General features: G+C 51.0%; 1 protein-coding gene across 1 annotated transcript in view; it reads left to right on the top strand.

The window, feature by feature from the left end:
- Positions 1-23,516, top strand: part of flvcr2a (FLVCR choline and putative heme transporter 2a) — a 390,222-nt gene that overhangs the window by 86,455 nt on the left and 280,251 nt on the right. The window contains exons 2-3 of the mRNA XM_072494542.1: positions 8,495-8,636; positions 13,774-13,914. Of these exons, the coding sequence (XP_072350643.1) occupies positions 8,495-8,636; positions 13,774-13,914 (283 nt within the window). The remainder of the gene's footprint in view (positions 1-8,494; positions 8,637-13,773; positions 13,915-23,516) is intronic.

Genomic DNA, 23,516 nt, shown 5'->3' with positions numbered 1-23,516 from the left:
ATACGGTGGACAGGGAATATCGGTGAAGTTTATACGGTGGACGGGGGCATAGCGGTGAAGTTTATACGGTGGACGGGGAATATCGGTGAGGTTTATACGGTGGATGGGGAATATCGGTGAAGTTTATACGGTGGATGGGGAATATTGGTGAAGTTTATATGGTGGATGGGGGAATATCGGTGAAGTTTATACGCTGGATGGGGCATTTTGTCCTTCATTGCTAGAGGGATGGAGTTTAAGACTAGGGAGGTTATGCTGCAATTGTATAAGGTGTTAGTGAGGCCACACCTGGAGTATTGTGTTCAGTTTTGGTCTCCTTACTTGAGAAAGGACGTACTGGCACTGGAGGGAGTGCAGAGGAGATTCACTAGGTTAATCCCAGAGCTGAAGGGGTTGGATTACGAGGAGAGGTTGAGTAGACTGGGACTGTACTCATTGGAATTTAGAAGGATGAGGGGGGAATCTTATATAAACATATAAAATTATGAAGGGAATAGATAGGATAGATGCGGGCAGGTTGTTTCCACTGGCGGGTGAAAGCAGAACTAGGGGGCATAGCCTCAAAATAAGGGGAAGTAGATTTCGGACTGAGTTTAGGAGGAACTTTTTCACCCAAAGGGTTGTGAATCCATGGAATTCCTTGCCCAGTGAAGCAGTTGAGGCTCCTTCATTAAATGTTTTTAAGATAAAGATAGATAGTTTTTTGAAGAATAAAGGGATTAAGGGTTATGGTGTTCAGGCCGGAAAGTGGAGCTGAGTCCACAAAAGATCAGCCATGATCTCATTGAATAGCAGAGCAGGCCCGAGGGGCCAGGTGGCCTACTCCTGCTCCTAGTTCTTATGTTCTTATATCTGACATGGTTAATCAGATTGCGCAGTATCGAGTCTTCTCCATTGTTGACTTGAAGTCCGTGTACCACCAGCTCCCTAACTGCCCGGAGGACCGCCAATACACTGCCTTCGAGGCAGATGGCCGCCTCTACCACTTCCTCAGGGTCCCCTTTGGCGTCACCAATGGGGTCTCGGTCTTCCAACGAGTGATGGACCAAATGGTTGACCAGTACGGGCTGCGGGCCACGTTCCCGTATCTGGATAATGTCACCATCTGCGGCCATGACCAGCAGGACCATGACGCTAACCTCCGACATTTCCTCCACACCGCTAAGCTCCTTAACCTCACATATAATAAGGAGAAATGCGTTTTCCGCATAACCCGCCTAGCCATCCTTGGCTACGTGGTTGAAAACGGGGTCCTAGGGCCCGACCGCATGCGCCCCCTCCTGGAACTTCCCCTCCCCCACTGCCCCAAGACCCTGAAGAGATGCCTACTACGGGACGAACAAGAAGACGACAAGCTCCCGGACACGCAGGTCTCGACACCATTGCCCACTCCACAGCCGGGACTGAGGCGTTCACAGCGGAAGGTCAAAGCCCCCGACAGACTCGATCTTTAAGTCCACTTCACCCCCGCCGGACTCTTTTTTTAAACAGGGGGTGAATGTGATAAACCACTGTTACTGTATTATATATATTGTGGTAAACCACAGTTATTATATTATATATATTGTTTGTTGTCTCTGCTGGCTCCGCCTGTGGCTCCTCCCCTCAGGCTCTGTATAAAGGTGGCCGACCTCTGGCCCTGCCCCAGTTCGGGATCAGTTGCCAGCAGGTTCTCGTTTAGCTTATTAAAGCCACAGTTTCGTTCCACAACTCGTCTTTGTTATAATTGATGGCACATCACCCCGCCCAACTACCCAATGGGAATGCCCCCCCCCCCCCCCCCCAAGATTAAATTTATTCCATGATGTCAGAGGTAGATATTCATCCTTCCAAATCATTGGACCCTGGAACAGCTGCTAACTGTTCCTAATTCAGGTCAACTTTTAATTTTATATGAAAGTTAAAACCCCCACAATCCTGGAAAACGATCTTCCTGCTTTAACTCCAATACTCTTCCTTCTCTTTATCACTGCCATTTCTTTACCTTTATTTTTTTTAATTTTATTTTCCAGATTTCATCTTTTTCAATATTTTGCTTTGGTGAAAGATTCCTTTTTCCAATTGTTACTTTTGCCATTGTAAACGGAACGACCTCAGTGAAGACGGAATACTGCAAACCTGCAGCAAACTGGGGTTGGAGATTGTGACGGGAAAATACAAGTTAACCTTTCTTCAGACGTGCTGTGGGCATCCAGTCTGTAAAATTATTATTAATTTAACCTCATCATCAACATTCTGGGTGTCTGAATGTTAACTGTGGCCCAAGTCCAACTCTGTAGTTACTGATCCACTGTTTTCAGATCTTTCCTAATGCTAAACTAGTGAGTTCCAGCTCAGTGACCCCTAGCAATGTTCACAGGCAGTTAAAACCATGGGATGGTGACATTCACCCAACGTTAAGTGTGCGGTTCAAGATAATCGACAATTACAAGGTTGTAATTCTTCACCGGCAGTTATCGTTTCTCCACTAAATTCCCTCCTTTTCTCCTGAAGGTTTTGATTGAGTTGGGGTCCATGGCAGACTGTGTGTGTGGAGCTGAATTCATTTTGCCCTTGTTTAACATCCACATGTGTGTTTTCTAGCAGGGCCAATTGGATAGTGCAGGGAGTTGAAACGCTGCTGTTTTTTACCACTACACGTGTAGCTAAACCATCGCCACTGCTGATACACCTAACCGAGCTGGGGAGGTTCAAGAACATTGATCCTGGGACTGTTTTGAGGGGCTGTTCAGATCATTTTCAAACTCACAAATGCAATTTATATGGTGGATGGGGGAATATCGGTGAAGTTTATACGGTGGACGGGGAATATCGGTGAAGTTTATATGGTGGATGGGGGAATATCGGTGAAGTTTATACGGTGGACGGAGAATATCGGTGAAGTTTATACGGTGGATGTGGAATACCGGTGAAGTTGATACGGTGGATGGGGGAATATCGGTGAAGTTTATACGGTGGACGGGGAATATCGGTGAAATTTATACGGTGGATGGGGGAATATCGGTGAAGTTTATACGGTGGACGGGGAATATCGGTGACGTTTATACGGTGGACAGGGAATATCGGTGAAGTTTATACGGTGGATGGGGAATATCGGTGACGTTTATACGGTGGACGGGGAATATCGGTGAAATTTATACGGTGGATGTGGAATATCGGTGAAGTTTATACGGTGGATGGGGAATATCGGTGACGTTTATACGGTGGATGGACAATATCGGTGAAGTTTATACGGTGGATGTGGAATACCGGTGAAGTTTATACGGTGGACGGGGAATATCGGTCACGTTTATACGGTGGACGGGGAATATCGGTAAAGTTTATACGGTGGATGTGGAATACCGGTCAAGTTTATACGGTGGACGGGGAATATCGGTGACGTTTATACGGTGGACGGGGAATATCGGTGACGTTTATACGGTGGATGGGGTATATTGGTGAAGTTTATACGGTGGATGGAGAATATCGGTGAAGTTTATACGGTGGATGCGGAATACCGGTGAAGTTTATACGGTGGATAGGGAATATCGGTGAAGTTTATACGGTGGATGTGGAATACCAGTGACGTTTATACGGTGGATGGGGAATATCGGTGAAGTTTATACGGTGGACGTGGAATATCGGTGAAGTTTATACGGTGGGTGGGGAATATCGGTGAAGTTTATACGGTGGATGTGGAATACCGGTGGATGGAGAATATCGGTGAAGTTTATACGGTGGATGGGGAATATCGGTGAAGTTTATACGGTGGATGGAGAATATCGGTGAAGTTTATACGGTGGATGGGGGAATATCGGTGAAGTTTATACGGTCGATGGGGAATTCGGTGAAGTTTATACGGTGGATGGGGAATATCGGTGAAGTTTATACGGTGGATGGGGAATATCGGTGAAGTTTATACGGTGGAGGGGAGAATATCGGTGAAGTTTATACGGTGGACGGGGAATATCGGTGACGTTTATACGGTGGACGGGGGAATATCGGTGAAGTTGATACGGTGGATGGGGGAATATCGGTGAAGTTTATACGGTGGACAGGGGAATATCGGTGAAGTTTATACGGTGGACGGGGGCATATCGGTGAAGTTTATACGGTGGACGGGGAATATCGGCGAAGTTTATACGGTGGATGTGGAATACCGGTGAAGTTTATACGGTGGATGGAGAATATCGGTGAGGTTTATACGGTGGATGGGGAATATCGGTGAAGTTTATACGGTGGATGGGGAATATCGGTGAAGTTTATACGGTGGGTGGGGAATATCGGTGAAGTTTATACGGTGGATGGGGAATATCGGTGAAGTTTATACGGTGGGTGGGGAATATCGGTGAAGTTTATACGGTGGATGTGGAATACCGGTGAAGTTTATACGGTGGATGGAGAATATCGGTGAAGTTTATACGGTGGATGGAGAATATCGGTGAAGTTTATACGGTGGATGGGGAATATCGGTGAAGTTTATACGGTGGATGAGGAATATCGGTGAAGTTTATATGGTGGGTGGGGAATATCGGTGAAGTTTATACGGTGGATGGGGAACATCGGTGAAGTTTATACGGTGGATGAGGAATATCGGTGAAGTTTATATGGTAGATGGACAATATCGGTGAAGTTTATACGGTGGATGGGGAATACCGGTGAAGTTTATACGGTGGATGGGGAATATCGGTGAAGTTTATACGGTGGATGTGGAATACCAGTGACGTTTATACGGTGGATGGGGAATATCGGTGAAGTTTATACGGTGGATGTGGAATATCGGTGAAGTTTATACGGTGGATGTGGAATATCGGTGAAGTTTATACGGTGGACGGGGGAATATCGGTGAAGTTGATACGGTGGATGGGGGAATATCGGTGAAGTTTATACGGTGGACAGGGGAATATCGGTGAAGTTTATACGGTGGATGGGGAACATCGGTGAAGTTTATACGGTGGATGGGGAATATCGGTGAAGTTTATACGGTGGATGGGGAATATCGGTGAAGTTTATACGGTGGATGGGGAATATCGGTGAAGTTTATACGGTGGATGGGGAATATCGGTGAAGTTTATACGGTGGATGGGGAACATCGGTGAAGTTTATACGGTGGATGAGGAATATCGGTGAAGTTTATATGGTAGATGGACAATATCGGTGAAGTTTATACGGTGGATGAGGAATATCGGTGAAGTTTATACGCTGGATGGGGAATATCGGTGAAGTTTATACGGTGGACGGGGAATATCGGTGAAGTTTATATGGTGGATGGGGGAATATCGGTGAAGTTTATATGGTGGATGGGGGAATATCGGTGAAGTTTATACGGTGGACGGGGAATATCGGTGAAGTTTATACGGTGGACGTGGAATACCGGTGAAGTTTATACGGTGGATGGGGAATATCGGTGAAGTTTATACGGTGGATGGGGAATATCGGTGAAGTTTATACGGTGAATGGAGGAATATCGGTGAAGTTTATACGGTGGATGGGGAATATCGGTGAAGTTTATACGGTGGATGTGGAATATCGGTGAAGTTTATACGGTGGATGGGGGAATATCGGTGAAGTTTATACGGTGGATGGGGAATATCGGTGAAGTTTATACGGTGGATGGGGAATATCGGTGAAGTTGATACGGTGGATGGGGGAATATCGGTGAAGTTTATACGGTGGATGGGGAATATCGGTGAAGTTTATACGGTGGACGGGGGAATATCGGTGAAGTTTATACGGTGGACGGGGGAATATCGGTGAAGTTTATACGGTGGACGGGGAATATCGGTGACGTTTATACGGTGGACGGGGGAATATCGGTGAAGTTGATACGGTGGATGGGGAACATCGGTGTAGTTTATACGGTGGATGGGGGAATATCGGTGAAGTTTATACGGTGGACGGGGGAATATCGGTGAAGTTTATACGGTGGACGGGGAATATCGGTGACGTTTATACGGTGGACGGGGGAATATCGGTGAAGTTGATACGGTGGACGGGGAATATCGGTGAAGTTTATACGGTGGACGGGGAATATCGGTGAAGTTTATACGGTGGACGGGGGAATATCGGTGAAATTTATACGGTGGATGTGGAATATCGGTGAAGTTTATACGGTGGATGGGGAATATCGGTGAAGTTTATACGGTGGACGGGGGAATATCGGTGAAGTTTATACGGTGGACGGGGGAATATCGGTGAAGTTTATACGGTGGACGGGGGAATATCGGTGAAATTTATACGGTGGATGTGGAATATCGGTGAAGTTTATACGGTGGATGGGGAATATCGGTGAAGTTTATACGGTGGAAGGGGGAATATCGGTGAAATTTATACGGTGGTTGTGGAATATCGGTGAAGTTTATACGGTGGACGGGGAATATCGGTGAAGTTTATGCGGTGGACGGGGGAATATCGGTGAAATTTATACGGTGGATGTGGAATATCGGTGAAGTTTATACGGTGGATGTGGAATATCGGTGAAGTTGATACGGTGGATGGGGGAATATCGGTGAAGTTTATATGGTGGATGGAGAATATCGGTGAAGTTTATACGGTGGATGGGGGAATATCGGTGAAGTTTATATGGTGGACGGGGAATATCGGTGAAGTTTATATGGTGGACGGGGGAATATTGGTGAAGTTTATACGGTGGACGGGGAATATCGGTGAAGTTTATACGGTGGACGGGGAATATCGATGAAGTTTATACGGTGGATGTGGAATATCGGTGAAGTTTATACGGTGGACGGGGAATATCGGTGAAGTTTATATGGTGGACGGGGAACATCGGTGGTGTTTACATGGTAGAATTGGGAATATTGGTGAAACTGGTACGGTTCATGTTCTTATGTGTTTGCATCGACTCTCCAAACGATCCTAATTGCTTCGCGCTGTTCCCCTGCCTTTGCTCTGTGCACCATATTGTTTCTATTCAAATAATTATCGAACGCCCAGTTAAATGGCACGTTGACTGCCTCGATTGAACCTGCCTCCACCACACTCCCAGGCCGTGCATTCCAGACCCCAACCACTCGCTGTGAGAAAGCTTTTTCTCACACCACATTTGCTTCTTTTGCAAATCACTTTAAATCTGTGCCCTCTCGTCCTTGACCCTTTTAGAAGCGGGAACAGCTTCTACCTGTCTACTCTGTCCAGCCCTCTCATGGTTTTAAACATCTCTATCAAATTTCCTCTTAGCCGCCTTCTCTTCAAGGAGAACATTCCCAACCTCTCCAATTTTTCCTCACAACTGAAGTTTCTCATCCCTGGAACCATTCCTGGAAACCTCTCCCATCCCGGGAACCATTCCTGGAAACCTCTCCTGCTCTCTCCAATGTGTTCACATCCTTCCTATAGTGTGGAAAGAAGTTTATCTGCTGTGTGTTGTAAGATTGCGTAATTGTAGCAGAGATCACATCAATATTTCATAATATCTGCCGTTGATAGTTGAAGGTAAGTGGGGTGGGAGAGGTGACAACAAGGGGCAGGTATGTGTGGGAGATAAACACTCAGCAGGGTTAATTGTGCCTGGTAGCTCAGTTTTATGTCAGTTCAAGGTGCAACTTTTCTTTGTAATTTAATCCCTTTAAGTTGTGGTAATTCTTTCCCGCTGTGTAGGTGGGTGTGGAGAGGCTGATCGCGATGAAAAAGTAACATGTTGGTTATTGAGAATATGACTGGGACATTTTTTCTCTCAGAGAGGGGCGAGACTCTGGGGCTCTTCATCCTCAAAGGCAGAAGCAGAATCTTTGAACATTTTTAAGGTCAAGCGAGAGAGATTCTTGATGAACGAGGGGTGAAAGGTTATCCGGGATCGGCAGGAATGTGGAGTTGAGTTACATTCCGATTAGCCAATGATGTTATTGAATGGCGGAGCAGGCTCGAGAGGCCGAGTGGCCTACTCCTGCTCCTCATCCGTATGTTGGTATGTTTGTGTGACATATGGGGGTGAATTCTCCACCGGCAGGATCCTCAGGCGAAATTCTCCTACCCGCCGCGCCACATTTCTGCCCCGACCGGCCGGCGGGAGTCTCCGTAACACCGGCCCGTCAATGGGGTTTCCCATTGTGGGGCAGCCCCACGCCGTCGGGAAACCCCCGGGCGCCGGCAAAACAGAGACTCCCGCCGGCGGAGAATGACGCCCCTCCATTCCGCCGGCAGCACGGAGCGGCCACAACGGGAAATTGACCAGTGGCGGTAACGGAGAATCCCGCCGTCAGCGACGGCGTGCCGCCGGGAACACGCGGCTGAGGGACTGGAGAACGGTGGTCATGGCTCGAAAGAGAAAATGCGGGAAAATCTCAGCATCTGTAGATGCTGCCAGACCTGCTCGGATTTTCCAGCATTTTCTCTTTCATTTCAGATTCCAGCATCCGCAGTAATTTGCTTTTATCCGGGGGTCATGGCTCCCTCTTTTCCCTCTTGTCAGCAACGTGAGTCAGCAGTAAGTCAAGTCTCTGTAACCTGTGTCTGCTTCTTTATTCATTACATTTGTCTCTATTCTGTCTCTCGGCAGATGGGAGTCGCTCTGGGCTTTCTCATTCCTCCCATGATTGTGCCGAACGTGGATGATCTGGATCAGCTGACTTACCACATCAACGTCATGTTTTATGGCACTGCTGCCGTGGCAACTGTGCTTTTCATTCTTGTCATCCTGGGTAAGGAGTGTCTGAAATTCTGTGCAGAACATGTTCACGATTAAATGTTGTAGATGTGAGCTGATTTGGTCCTACTCCTGCAGTTTTCCTGCCGCTCTTTCCCTTCACAGTGCTGTAGACACCATCACATTGCACCATCTCGGGATGTGTTGACGATAAACAGTTCCCAGTAATAGAAATCTGAGTCAGAGTAAAACAGGATGAAGCTATTGGGCGCGATTTAACGGCACATTACGCCTGCCGCGGATCGGGGCGAGCCGGTTAGATCACAGAAAAGGCAGATATCGGGGCCAGGCCCCGATCGGTTTCTGATCTAACCAGCCTGTTCCCGTTGGCGTGATCTCGATCCCACCCTGGTGTGGCGACACACCATTAATCACCAATTAAGGCCAATCTCCATATCATCAATGGGAAGGACCTCCTATTTAATAATCTTTATTGTCACAAGTAGGTTTACATTAACACTGCAATGAAGTTACTGTGAAAATCCCCCAGTCGCCACACTCCGGCGCCTCTTCGGGTACACAGGGAGAATTCAGAATGTCCAATTCACCTACAGCACATCTTTGGACTCTGGGAGGAAACCGGAGCACCCGGAGGAAACCCACGCAGACACTGGGAGAATGTGCAGACTCCGCACAGACAGTGACCCAAGCCGGGTGCCTGGGACCCTGGAGCTGTGAAGCAACAGTGCTAACCACTGTGCTACCGTGCCGCCCAGGGAGCCCCAGACGGGTGCCGTGCAGTACTGGTGCACACAAACATGGACCGGCAGCCGGGAGGGTTCCCGTGCCATTGGAGGCCCCTGGGTGTGCAGGGATGGTGCAGATTGGCCCCTGGCCCTCCCCTGAAACACGGGCACCTTGGCACTGCCAGGCTGGCATCTTGGCACTGTCATTCCGGCATTGCCAAGGTGCCCGGGTGGCACCACAAAGCCAGCAGGAGCGCCCCAGGGTACCATAACAAACAAATGGAGTCATCCTTTACTTCAAAACTATGATTGCCATCAACACTTTTTAAAAAGAAAAGACAATGCGTTCATATCACATCCTCTCTGTGCACACAAATGCTTCAGAACCAGTTAATTACTTTTAAAAGTCACTTATGTAAGTAAATGGGACGTGTAATTTAAACACCAATTTCCACAAACTGCGATGAGATAACTGACAAATTAATTTGTTACAGTGATAGCTGAGAATCACAGGACAGTGTGAGAATCACAGGACAGGGTGAGAATCACAGGACGGGGTGAGAATCACAGGACAGGGTGAGAATCACAGGACGGGGTGAGAATCACAGGACGGGGTGAGAATCACAGTACGGGGTGAGAATCACAGGACAGAGTGAGAATCACAGGACGGGGTGAGAATCACAGGACAGGGTGAGAATCACAGGACGGGGTGAGAATCACAGTACGGGGTGAGAATCACAGGACGGGGTGAGAATCACAGGACGGGGTGAGAATCACAGGACGGGGTGAGAATCACAGTACGGGGTGAGAATCACAGTACGGGGTGAGAATCACAGGACAGGGTGAGAATCACAGGACGGGGTGAGAATCACAGGACAGGGTGAGAATCACAGGACAGAGTGAGAATCACAGGACGGGGTGAGAATCACAGTACGGGGTGAGAATCACAGGACAGGGTGAGAATCACAGGACGGGGTGAGAATCACAGGACAGGGTGAGAATCACAGGACAGAGTGAGAATCACAGGACAGGGTGAGAATCACAGGACAGGGTGAGAATCACAGTACGGGGTGAGAATCACAGGACGGGGTGAGAATCACAGGACGGGGTGAGAATCACAGTACGGGGTGAGAATCACAGGACAGAGTGAGAATCACAGGACGGGGTGAGAATCACAGGACGGGGTGAGAATCACAGGACAGAGTGAGAATCACAGGACAGGGTGAGAATCACAGGACGGGGTGAGAATCACAGGACAGGGTGAGAATCACAGGACGGGGTGAGAATCACAGGACGGGGTGAGAATCACAGGACAGAGTGAGAATCACAGGACAGGGTGAGAATCACAGGACGGGGTGAGAATCACAGTACGGGGTGAGAATCACAGGACAGGGTGAGAATCACAGGACAGGGTGAGAATCACAGGACGGGGTGAGAATCACAGGACAGAGTGAGAATCACAGGACAGGGTGAGAATCACAGGACAGGGTGAGAATCACAGGACAGGGTGAGAATCACAGGACAGAGTGAGAATCACAGGACGGGGTGAGAATCACAGGACGGGGTGAGAATCACAGGACAGGGTGAGAATCACAGGACGGGGTGAGAATCACAGGACAGAGTGAGAATCACAGGACGGGGTGAGAATCACAGGACAGAGTGAGAATCACAGGACAGAGTGAGAATCACAGGACAGGGTGAGAATCACAGTACGGGGTGAGAATCACAGGACAGGGTGAGAATCACAGGACAGGGTGAGAATCACAGGACAGGGTGAGAATCACAGGACGGGGTGAGAATCACAGGACAGGGTGAGAATCACAGGACAGAGTGAGAATCACAGTACGGGGTGAGAATCACAGGACAGAGTGAGAATCACAGGACAGGGTGAGAATCACAGGACAGAGTGAGAATCACAGGACGGGGTGAGAATCACAGGACAGAGTGAGAATCACAGGACAGGGTGAGAATCACAGGACGGGGTGAGAATCACAGGACAGAGTGAGAATCACAGGACAGGGTGAGAATCACAGGACAGAGTGAGAATCACAGGACGGGGTGAGAATCACAGGACAGAGTGAGAATCACAGGACAGGGTGAGAATCACAGGACGGGGTGAGAATCACAGGACAGAGTGAGAATCACAGGACGGGGTGAGAATCACAGGACAGAGTGAGAATCACAGGACAGAGTGAGAATCACAGGACAGGGTGAGAATCACAGGACGGGGTGAGAATCACAGGACGGGGTGAGAATCACAGGACAGAGTGAGAATCACAGGACGGGGTGAGAATCACAGGACAGAGTGAGAATCACAGGACAGGGTGAGAATCACAGGACAGGGTGAGAATCACAGGACAGAGTGAGAATCACAGGACAGAGTGAGAATCACAGGACAGAGTGAGAATCACAGGACGGGGTGAGAATCACAGGACAGAGTGAGAATCACAGGACGGGGTGAGAATCACAGGACACGGTGAGAATCACAGGACAGGGTGAGAATCACAGGACGGGGTGAGAATCACAGGACAGAGTGAGAATCACAGGACAGGGTGAGAATCACAGGACGGGGTGAGAATCACAGGACGGGGTGAGAATCACAGGACAGAGTGAGAATCACAGGACGGGGTGAGAATCACAGGACAGAGTGAGAATCACAGGACAGAGTGAGAATCACAGGACAGGGTGAGAATCACAGGACAGGGTGAGAATCACAGGACGGGGTGAGAATCACAGGACGGGGTGAGAATCACAGGACAGGGTGAGAATCACAGGACGGGGTGAGAATCACAGGACAGGGTGAGAATCACAGGACGGGGTGAGAATCACAGGACGGGGTGAGAATCACAGGACAGGGTGAGAATCACAGGACAGAGTGAGAATCACAGGACAGGGTGAGAATCACAGGACGGGGTGAGAATCACAGGACAGAGTGAGAATCACAGGACGGGGTGAGAATCACAGGACAGGGTGAGAATCACAGGACAGAGTGAGAATCACAGGACGGGGTGAGAATCACAGGACAGGGTGAGAATCACAGGACAGAGTGAGAATCACAGGACGGGGTGAGAATCACAGTACGGGGTGAGAATCACAGGACAGGGTGAGAATCACAGGACAGAGTGAGAATCACAGGACAGGGTGAGAATCACAGGACAGAGTGAGAATCACAGGACAGAGTGAGAATCACAGGACAGAGTGAGAATCACAGGACGGGGTGAGAATCACAGGACAGAGTGAGAATCACAGGACAGAGTGAGAATCACAGGACAGGGTGAGAATCACAGGACAGAGTGAGAATCACAGGACAGGGTGAGAATCACAGTACGGGGTGAGAATCACAGGACAGGGTGAGAATCACAGGACGGGGTGAGAATCACAGGACAGAGTGAGAATCACAGGACAGAGTGAGAATCACAGGACAGAGTGAGAATCACAGGACAGAGTGAGAATCACAGGACAGAGTGAGAATCACAGGACGGGGTGAGAATCACAGGACAGGGTGAGAATCACAGGACAGGGTGAGAATCACAGGACAGGGTGAGAATCACAGGACGGGGTGAGAATCACAGGACGGGGTGAGAATCACAGGACAGGAGCAGACCATTCAGCCCCTTGAAATTATTCAGGTAGATAATGCCTGATCTATACCTCGGCCCGATCTATACCTCGGCCCGATCTATACCTCGGCCCGATCTATACCTCGGCCCGATCTATACCTCGGCCCGATCTATACCTCGGCCCGATCTACACCTCGGCCCGATCTATACCTCGGCCCGATCTATACCTCGGCCCGATCTATACCTCGGCCCGATCTATACCTCGGCCCGATCTATACCTCGGCCCCATTCTCCTGCTTTTTCTGCAAATCCCTTCACTGTTTCGCCGAATCTTTGAGATTGTGATCAATCCAATTGCTGTAGCTTGGATTGTACAAAGTACCAGAGTGGGTCAACGTAAAGGAAAATTAGACTGGGTTAGGCCAACTATATTCCACAATATTGAGCAACAATAATGAGGGTGGCCCTGGTTTTCACAGATGTGCTGTGCATATATTAATTTGCACAGTTGACTTGACTTTATTCCTTCACTGGATGTGGGCTTTGCTGGCAAACTGAGGTGGATCCTGGCCTCTGGGTCACTGATGCAGTAACATTACCACCCCGCCCGCCACCATCTCCATAAAACTGTGGGCTTAATAAAATACACATCAGGTGATCCAAGTTAATTAATTGTTGTAAATGTTATTTTATATTTTAATTCCAGATTTTTCTGCTTCAGCCAATCAAAGCTGGAATTTCGAGACGGTTGCCGCAATGCTTCCCGCACATTGAATTTAATCAGTTTTTTATGCATTGCATTGAACAAAGATTCAGTTCAAGGGACATCTGCGGCCTACTTTGTAGCTGTGATGTAATTGATTATAATTGCGTTCTCTCATATCAGTTTTTCAGGAAAAGCCGGAAATTCCACCCAGCCAAGCGCAGGCAGCTATCCTCGCCTGCCCAGGACGGGACTACTCCTACACTCGGTCAATCCTGCAACTGATCAGAAATATACCATTTTTTCTTCTTATTGTTACGTACGGTAAGTTTCCATCCCAATCCAACCTAAAAGCAAAATACTGCGGATGCTGGGAATTTGAAATTAAAACAGGTGTAACATTCGCGCTATTGATCAGAAACTGAACTGGACTAGCCACATTAATACTGTGGCTACCAGGGCAGATCAAAGGCTAGGAATCCTACAGCGAGTAACTCACCTCCTGACCCCCCAAAGCCTGTCCACCATCTACAAGCACAAGTCAGGAGTGGAATGGAATACTCTCCACTTGCCTGGATGAGTGCAGCTCCAACAACACTCACCATCCAGGACAAAGCAGCCCCGCTTGATTGCTCCCCTTCCACAAACATTCAAACCCTCCACCACCATCAAACAGTGGCAGCCGTGTGTGCCATCTACAAGATGCCCTGCAGTAACTCACCAAGGTTCCTTAGACAGCATCTTCCAAACCCACAACCTCTACCATCTAGAAGGACAAGAGCAGCAGATACGCGGGAACCCCACCACCTGGAGGCTCCCCTCCAAGTCACTCACCACCCTGACTTGGAAATATTTTGCCTTTCCTTCACTGTCACTGGGACAACATCGTGGAACTCCCTCCCTAACAGCACAGTGGGTGTAACTACACCACAGGGACTGCAGCGGTTCAAGAAGGCAGATCATCACCATCTTCTGACGGGCAACCAGGGATTGGCTATAAATGCTGGACTAGCCAGCGACTCCCACACCCTGTAAAAATAAATTTTTAGAAAGCTAATGTGAACAGCTTTTCCTTATCTATCTTATCCAAACCCTGTTTTAGTCTTCCACACCGCGATCAAACCTTCCCCTCAATCTCCCTTACTCCAAGGAGAACAATCCCAATTTTTCCAAACTAAACTTGGAGCTAAAACCCTTTCATCCTGCAACCATTCTGGTAAATCTCCCTCCGCCCCCTCTCGAGGACATCCTCCCTGAAGTGTGGTGGTCACAGTCCTCTAGTTAGAGTCTAACCAGAGTTTTATAAAGATTCAGCATAACATTCCTGCTTTTGTACTCATGCCTCTATTTATGAAGCTCAAGACCCCATTAGTTTTGCAATTTCAATATATTATAGGACATAGGGGGCGGGATTCTCTGATCCTGAGGCTAAGTGTTGACGTCGTTGGAAACGCCGTCGCGTTTCCTGACGTTGTCAGCACAGCCCCGGGATCAGCAATTCTGGCCCCTACAGGGGGCCAGCACGGCGCTGATCCGGCCGTGGAATGGGCCCCGGGGGATGCGCGCATGCGGAGTGGGTCCGGAGTGAACCCGCGCATGTGGAGTGGGTCCAGCGTGAACCCGCGCATGCGGAGTGGGTCCGGCGTGAACCCGCGCATGCGGAGTGGGTCCGGCGTGAACCCGCGCATGCGGAGTGGGTCCGGCGTGAACCCGCGGATGCGGAGTGGGTCCGGCGTGAACCCGCGCATGCGCAGTCCCACCAGTGCGATTTCCGCGCATGCCGCGGTGTCTCCCTTGTCCGCGCCGGTCCCGACCCAACATGACGCAGGAGTACAGGAGGCCGGGAGACAGAGAGGCCGGCCCGCCGATCGGTGGGTCCCGATCGCGGGCCAAGCCACATAGGAGGCCTCCCCCGGGGTCGGAACCCCCCCCCCCCCCCACAGGCTGCCCCCGGACCCTCCAACGCCGAGGTCCCGCCGGCTCAGAGCAGGTTAGAACGGCGCCGGCGGGACTCGTTTTTTTTTTTGTAACGGCCGCTCGGCCCATCCGGGCCGGAGAATCTCAGGGCGGCCGCGTAGAGCGTCCCCCGACCGGCACCGTGCCAACCACGCCACCCCCAATGGAGCTGATTCTCCGCTATCGCGTCCTGGCGTCGGGGCATCGATTCGCATGGCCCCCTGGCGATTCTCCGACCCGGCGCAGGGGAGAATCCCACACAGAATGTTACAGCACAGAGGAGGCCATTCAGCCCATCGTGTCTGCACCGACTCCCGAAAGAGCTACTTAACTAGTCCCACTCCCCAGCCCTATCGCCACAACCCTCTAAATTCATCGCTTTCAAATATATATCCAGCTCTTTTGAAATCTCCTATGGAATCCACCTCCACCGCTCTCCCAGGCAGCACATTCCAAACCCCAACAGCTCTCTGAGTAAAGACGTTTCTCCTCCTTTTGGAAGGAATAACAGGAATGCGGAATATTTGGCTAATGGTAAAGTTCTTGAAAGTGTGGATGAGCGGAGGGATCTAGGTGTCCATGTACATAGATCCCTGAAAGTTGCCACCCAGGTTGATAGGGTTGTGAAGAAGGCCTATGGAGTGTTGGCCTTTATTGGTAGAGGGATTGAGTTCCGGAGTCATGAGGTCATGTTGCAGCTGTACAAAACTCTGGTACGGCCGCATTTGGAGTATTGCGTACCGTTCTGGTCACCGCATTATAGGAAGGACGTGGAGGCTTTGGAGCGGGTGCAGAGGAGATATACCAGGATGTTGCCTGGTATGGAGGGAAAATCTTATGAGGAAAGGCTGATGGACTTGAGGTTGTTTTCGTTGGAGAGAAGAAGGTTAAGAGGAGACTTAATAGAGGCATACAAAATGATCAGGGGGTTGGATAGGGTGAACAGTGAGAGCCTTCTCCCGCGGATGGAAATGGCTGGCACGAGGGGACATAACTTTAAACTGAGGGGTAATAGATATAGGACAGAGGTCAGAGGTAGGTTCTTTACGCAAAGAGTGGTGCGGCCGTGGAATGCCCTACCTGCTACAGTAGTGAACTCGCCAACATTGAGGGCATTTAAAAGTTTATTGGATAAACATATGGATGATAATGGTATAGTGTAGGTTGGATGGCTTTTGTTTTGGTGCAACATCGTGGGCCGAAGGGCCTGTACTGCGCTGTATTGTTCTATGTTCTATGTTCTATGTCCTCATCTCACTCCGAGCTCTCTTGCTGACCATCTTCAAATTGTGACCCCTAGTCACTGACATATCAACTGGTGGAAACAGATTCTTCTTTACCCTATTCTGACTGTGATGTGAGAGTACCTTTAAGAAATGGGTGTTTATAAATGGGTGTGCATATAGATATCTGTAGTGAGAGTACCTTTAAGAAATGGGTGTTTATTGTTTCAGTGATGTCAGAGTGTGGGTGGAGCTGGGCTGTCTGTCAGCTTTTTATTTTTGTTTTAGGCTGTTTGCTGCAGGGTGTGTTTTAGTTTCATTTTCAGAGCTGGATAGCTGCAGTCACAGCCAGAAGGTGTATGAGTCTCTCTCTGTAATCTAAAAACTGTAAATCGATCCTTTAGTAATTTAAAACTAATAACTGCTCTCAGTAGTGACTTTAACCTGATGTGCTTCTGTTAAAGGTTTTGTTTTTAAGTCTTATGGATGTTAAAAGGAAAGCTTAAAGGATTACTTAGTGTTGTATTCTTTGGGGGTTGTATTTGAATTGATGGTTGCTAAGATGTTCACTATGTTTTAAAAAGTTAACTTGAGTTCACAGAATAAACATTGTTTTGCTTTAAAAAATAATTTTCCATTTCTGCTGTCCCACACCTGTAGAGTGGGCCGTGTGCTCCTCATACCACAATCTAGTAAAAGTTGTGGGTCAGGTGAACTCCATGATACACTTTGGGGTTCTCTAAACCCGGACCCATAACATGACACCTTCAAAGATTGATGCACATGACCCCCCCCCCCCCCCCCCCCCCCCACCCCAGGCCCCCTGTGCCTGCTCCCTCTTTGGAACTGTGACATTAAACCTCCAAACCCTTCCCTGTCCCTCTGACAAAATGTATCCCTCACATTTCTCAGTATTAAACTGCAGGAGTTGCTCTGCCCATTCTGCTAGCTGCTCTGGGCCCTCTTGCAGTCGATTAAGATTATCCTCACTGTTCGCCACTCCTTCCAAGTTTGATATCAGCAGAAATTTTGAAATTTTACTCTGCATTCCAAAATCCAAGACATTTACATAAAGGAATAAATGCAGTGACCTCTCACCAACTCTTGGTGACACCAGGCTCCAGAATGAAAAGCACATTCCATTGGAAACTATTCATCTCTAGCTGCTCCCTCTCTCTCTCTGTCACTCTTTCTCTGTCACACACTCTCTCCCTGGGCGAAATTCTCCCGAAACGGCGCGATGTCCGCCGACTGGCGCCCAAAACGGCGCCAATCAGACGGGCATCGCGCCGCCCCAAAGGTGCGGAATGCTCCGCATCTTTGGGGGCCGAGCCCCAACATTGAGGGGCTAGGCCGACGCCGGAGGGATTTCCGCCCCGCCAGCTGGCGGAAACGGCCTTTGTTGCCCCGCCAGCTGGCGCGGAAATGACATCTCCGGGCAGTGCATGCGCGGGAGCGTCAGCGGCCGCTGACAGTTTCCCGCGCATGCGCAGTGGAGGGAGTCTCTTCCACCTCCGCCATGGTGGAGACCGTGGCGGAGGCAGAAGGGAAAGAGTGCCCCCACGGCACAGGCCCGCCCGCGGATCGATGGGCCCCAATCGCGGGCCAGGCCACTGTGGGGGCACCCCCCGGGGTCAGATCGCCCCGCGCACCCCCCCCCCCAGGACCCCAGAGCCCGCCCACGCCGCCTTGTCCCGCCGTTCAAAAGGTGGTTTAATCCACGCCGGCGGGACAGGCAATTTATCGACGGGACTTCGGCCCATCCGGGCCGGAGAATCCAGCGGGGGGGGCCCGCCAACCGGCGCGGCGCGATTCCCGTCCCCGCCGAATCTCCGGTACCGGAGACTTCGGCAACCGGCGGGGGCGGGATTCACGGCGGCCAACGGCGATTCTCCAACCCGGCGGGGGGTCGGAGAATGACGCCCCCTGTCTCTCTCTCTCCTTCTCTCTCTGTCCCACTCTGTCTCTCCCTCTCCCTCACTCTCTCTCTGTCTCTTACTCCTTCTCTCGTCTCTCTGTCTCCCATTCTCTCTCTCTCTCTGCCCCTCTCTCTGTCATTCTTTCTCTGTCACACTCTCTCTCCCTCACTCCCTCTTTCTCTTTCTAATAATAATCTCCTTCTCTCTCTGTCTCTCTTTCCCTCCCCCTCTCTCTCTCTCTCTCTCTTTCCCTCCCCCCCTCTCTCTCTCTCTCCCTCCCCCTCTCTCTCTCTCTCTCTCTCTCTCGCCCTGTCCCGGACCTGGCACACTAACCTGTTTGCGATATATGGTAATAGTTTCGGGAGGTCTGTAACCCGATATCACAATGCTTCCTCTGTGCCCTTCCCATCTCATACCTGGTCACATGATTGATTAATTTGCCTTGTATCCAGGGAGAGATGCTAATTAACTTGCTTGAGATCTTCACTCTTTCACCTTGAGAGTAAATGTGCAGTTTTAAGGCACAACTTTTCTGTTTCTGGTTTCTGAATTCTTCATAACTTAAATTCCGAAAAAGCACAATTAGATTTGTTGAAAAAGATGATTCTTTCTGTTTCGAAGAAGGAAGCATCATCTCTATTCCCACATCTTGGGCAGGATTCTCCGACCCCCCCCGCCGGGTCGGAGAATCGCCGGGGGCTGGCGTGAATCCCGCCCCCGCCGGTTGCCGGATTCTCTGGCACCAGAGATTCGGCGGGGGCGGGAATCGCGCCAGCACCCGGCGATTCTCCGACCCGCAATGGCCCGAAGTCCCGCTGCTGGAATGCCTGTCCCGCCGGCGAGAATCAAACCACCTCTCTTACCGGCGGGACAAGGCGGCGCGGGCGGGCTCCAGGGTCCTGTGGGGGGGCGCGGCGCGATCTGGCCCCGGGGGGTGCCCCCACGGTGGCCTGGCCCGCGATCAGGGCCCACTGCCGTGGGGGCACTCTTTTCCTTCCGCCTTCGCCACGGTCTCCGCCATGGCGGAGGTGGAAGAGACCCCCTCCACTGCGCATGCGCGGGGATACAATGAGCGGCCGCTGACACTCACGCGCATGCGCCATGCGGCAATGTCATTTCCGCGCCAGCTGGCGGGGCGGAAATCAGTCCGGCGCCGGCCTAGCCCCTCAAGGTGAGGGCTCAGCCCCTCAAGATGCGGAGAATTCCGCACCTTTGGGGCGGCGCGATGCCGGACTGATTCGCGCCGTTTTTGGCGCCGGTCGGCGGACATCGCACCGATTGCGGAGAATCCCGCCCCTTGGGAGTGATTTTCCCTCAAAGCTCCAGGCGCAACAAGCTGACAGGTTAACAGAGTAACAGAGACGACTAGAATATTGGACAGGTCAACATCGCTGCAGATTATTTCTGTGCCCTTCGAGAGGTTTCTCAAACTAGACTGTCAATAAAGTTAAAACTCATACGGCGGGATTCTCCGTCTCCGGGATTCTCCGTCTCCGGGATTCTCCGTCTCCGGGATTCTCCGGCCGCGGGATTCTCCGTCGAACTCGGCCGCTACTCGGCCCATCGGGGCCCAGGGAGTCGCCGGGGTGGGGGGGGGCTGCTTTCAACGGCCCGCGATGGGTGCGGCGGTGATCCTGCGGGCGCCCCAGAATCGGGGGCGAAATTCTCCGGAAACGGCGCGATGTCTGCCGACTGGCGCCCAAAGCGGCGCACATCAGTCGGGCATCGCGCCGCCCCAAAGGTGCGGAATGCTCCGCATCCTTGGGGGCCGAGCCCCAACCTTAAAGGACAAATTTCCGCCCCGCCAGCTGGGGGAAAAGGCCTCTGGTGCCCCGCCTGCTGGCGCGGAAATGACATCTCCGGGCGGCGCATGCGCGGGAGCGTCAGCGGCCGCTGACGGCATCCCCACGCATGCGCAGTGAAGGGAGTCTCTTCCACCTCCGCCATGGTGGAGACCGTGGCGAAGGCGGAAGGAAAAGAGTGCCCCCACGGATCGGTGGGCCCCGATCGCGGGCCAGGCCACCGTAGGGGCACCCTCCGGGGCCAGATCGCCCCGCCCCCCCCCCCCCCAGGGCCCCGGAGCCCGCCCGCGCCGCCTTGTCCCGCCGGTAAGGTAGGTGGTTTAATCTACGCCAGCGGGACAGGCATTTTAGCGGCGGGACTTCGGCCCATCCGGGCCGGAGAATCGCGGGGGGGGGGGGCCCGCCAACCGGCGCGGCGCGATTCCCACCCCCGCCGAAAATCTGGTGCCGGAGAATTCGGCAGCCAGCGAGGGCGGGATTCACGCCAGCCCCCGGCGATTCTCCCACCCAGCGGGGGTCGGAGAATCCCGCCCATGTTCCCTAACCAGTATTGCAACTCCCCCACCTCTTTTACCTTCCTCCCTGTCTCACCTAAAACACCTACCTCCCGGAATATTTACCTGCCAGTCCTGTCCCTTTTTTAACCAGCTTTCCATTACCGCAACCACATCCAAGTTCCGCGCATGAATCAAGGCTGTAAGTTCATCTCTCTTACCTGTTATACTCCGTGCATTGAAACAGAGACACACCAGACCTCCAGGCCCACTGAGTTCGATCTCCCCCAGCCTGCCCTTCCCCTGAGCCAGCCAGGCCCTGGTACCAGGCTCATCCCCAGTCTCTACACTTGCTGGCTGACTGTTCTGATTCCTACCACCCTGCCACATTAGTTTGAACCCACCCAAACCGTACTAGCAAACATCCCAGCCGGGATATTGGTGCCCCTTCAGTTGAGGTGTAACCCGTCCTCCTTGTACAGGCCCCACCTTCCCTGGACGACATCCCAGTGATCCAAAAAACGGAAGCCCTCCCTCCTGCACCAGTTCTTTAGTCGCGTGTTCAGCTGCACTATCTCCCTGTTGCCAGCCTCGCCAGCACATGGCATGGGGAGTAATCCTGAGATTACTAACCTGGAGGTCATGCTTTTTAATCTTCTACCTAGCTCCCTAAATTGCCGTTGCAAGATCTCGTTGGGGAATTTTGTTTAGTACTGGGGAGCTGAACTCTGAGATTGGGCCGCCATTTTGAAAGGGTGCCCTAATCTCTAAGTGAGCTTCTGGGTCCCCCACCCATGGGCAATGTCACTCTCCACGCACATGGACACTACCCCACACCCCCTCAAGTGAGGATACCCTGCTACGGGGTCCCTGGAGGTTTCCCCCACCCCGTCAGGCACCTCCACGCCCACTAACAGGCTCCCACCTTCCAGTACCCCCACCTGTCACCCCCCCCTAACCTCCCAGAGGACCCTACTTACCTGTCCTGCACAACCCCACCCTTCAAACCACTCCTCCACCCTCCTTTCATGGGCAAGGCTGCCTTCACCCCCTGGCCCTTGGCAGTGCCACCCTGGCACTGCTCCTGCTCACTTGGCAAAAACCTATCTATCGCTGTCTTAAAGACACTCAGTGATTTGGCCTCCACAGCCTTCTGCGGCAAAGAGTTCCACAGATTCACCACCCTCTGGCTGAAGAAATTCCTCCTCATCTCTGTTTTAAAGGATCGTCCCTTCAGTCTGAGATGGTGTCCTCTGGTTCTAGTTTTTCCTACAAGTGGAAACATCCTCTCCACGTCCACTCTATCCAGGCCTCGCAATATCCTGTAAGTTTCAATAAGATCCCCCCTCATCCTTCTAAACTCCAACGAGTACAGACCCAGAGTCCTCAACTGTTCCTCATACAACAAGTTCTTCATTTCAGGGATCATTCTTGTGAACCTCCTCTGGACCCTTTCCAAGGCCAGAACATCCTTCCTTAGATACGGGGCCCCAAACTGCTCACAATAGTCCAAATGGGGTCTGACCAGAGCCTTATACAGCCTCAGACATACATCCGTGCTCTTGTATTCTAGCCCTCTCGACATGAATGCTAACATTGCATTTGCCTTCCTAACTGTCAACTGAACCTGCACATTAACCTTAGCATGTTCCCAATTAGAAAATAGTCTATGCCTCCATTTCTCCTTCCGAAGTGCATAACCTCATACTTTTCCACATTGTATTCCATCTGCCACTTCTTTGCCCGCTCTCCTAGCCTGTCCAAGTCCTTCTGCAGCCCCCTTGCTTCCTCAATACTACCTGTCCCTCAATAGATCTTTGTATCATCTGCAAACTTAGCAACAGCGCCTTCAGTTCCTCCCTCCAGATCATTAATGTATATTGTGGAAAGTTGTGGTCCCAGCACAGACCCCTGAGGTACACCACTAGTCACCGGCTGCCATCCTGAAAAAGACCCCTTTATCCCCACTCTCTGCCAGTCAGCCAATCCTCTATCCATGCCAGAATCTTACCCTTAACACCATGGGCTCTTAACTTATTTAACAGTTTCCTTTGCAACACCTTTTCAAAGGCCTTCTGGAAATCTAAATAAATCACGTCCACTCATGGGTGGCCCGGTAGCACAGCGGTTAGCACTGCTGCTTCACAGCGCCAGCGTCGCAGTGATTTCTGGCTTGGGTCACTGTCGGTGCGGAGTTTGCGTGTTCTCCCTGTGTCTGCGTGGGTTTCCTCCGGACGCTCCGGTTTCCTCCCACAAGTCCCGAAAGACGTGCTGTTAGGTGAATTGGACATTCTGAATTCTCCCTCAGTGTACCCGAACAGGCGCCGGAATGTGGCAAATAGGGGCTTTTCACAATAACTTCATTGCAGTGTTAATGTAAACCTACTTGTGACAAAAAGATTATTATATTATTCCCAAATGGGAGTAAATCCTATCTCGAAGAATCTTTTCCAATCCTTTCCCTACCACTGATGTAAGGCTCACTGGCCTGTAATTACCTGGATTATCCTTGCTACCCTTCTTAAACTACGG

Source organism: Scyliorhinus torazame, chromosome 2, assembly GCF_047496885.1.
Source record: "Scyliorhinus torazame isolate Kashiwa2021f chromosome 2, sScyTor2.1, whole genome shotgun sequence".
Classification (NCBI taxonomy): domain Eukaryota; kingdom Metazoa; phylum Chordata; class Chondrichthyes; order Carcharhiniformes; family Scyliorhinidae; genus Scyliorhinus; species Scyliorhinus torazame.
This window is presented reverse-complemented; position numbering and strand designations above follow the sequence as displayed.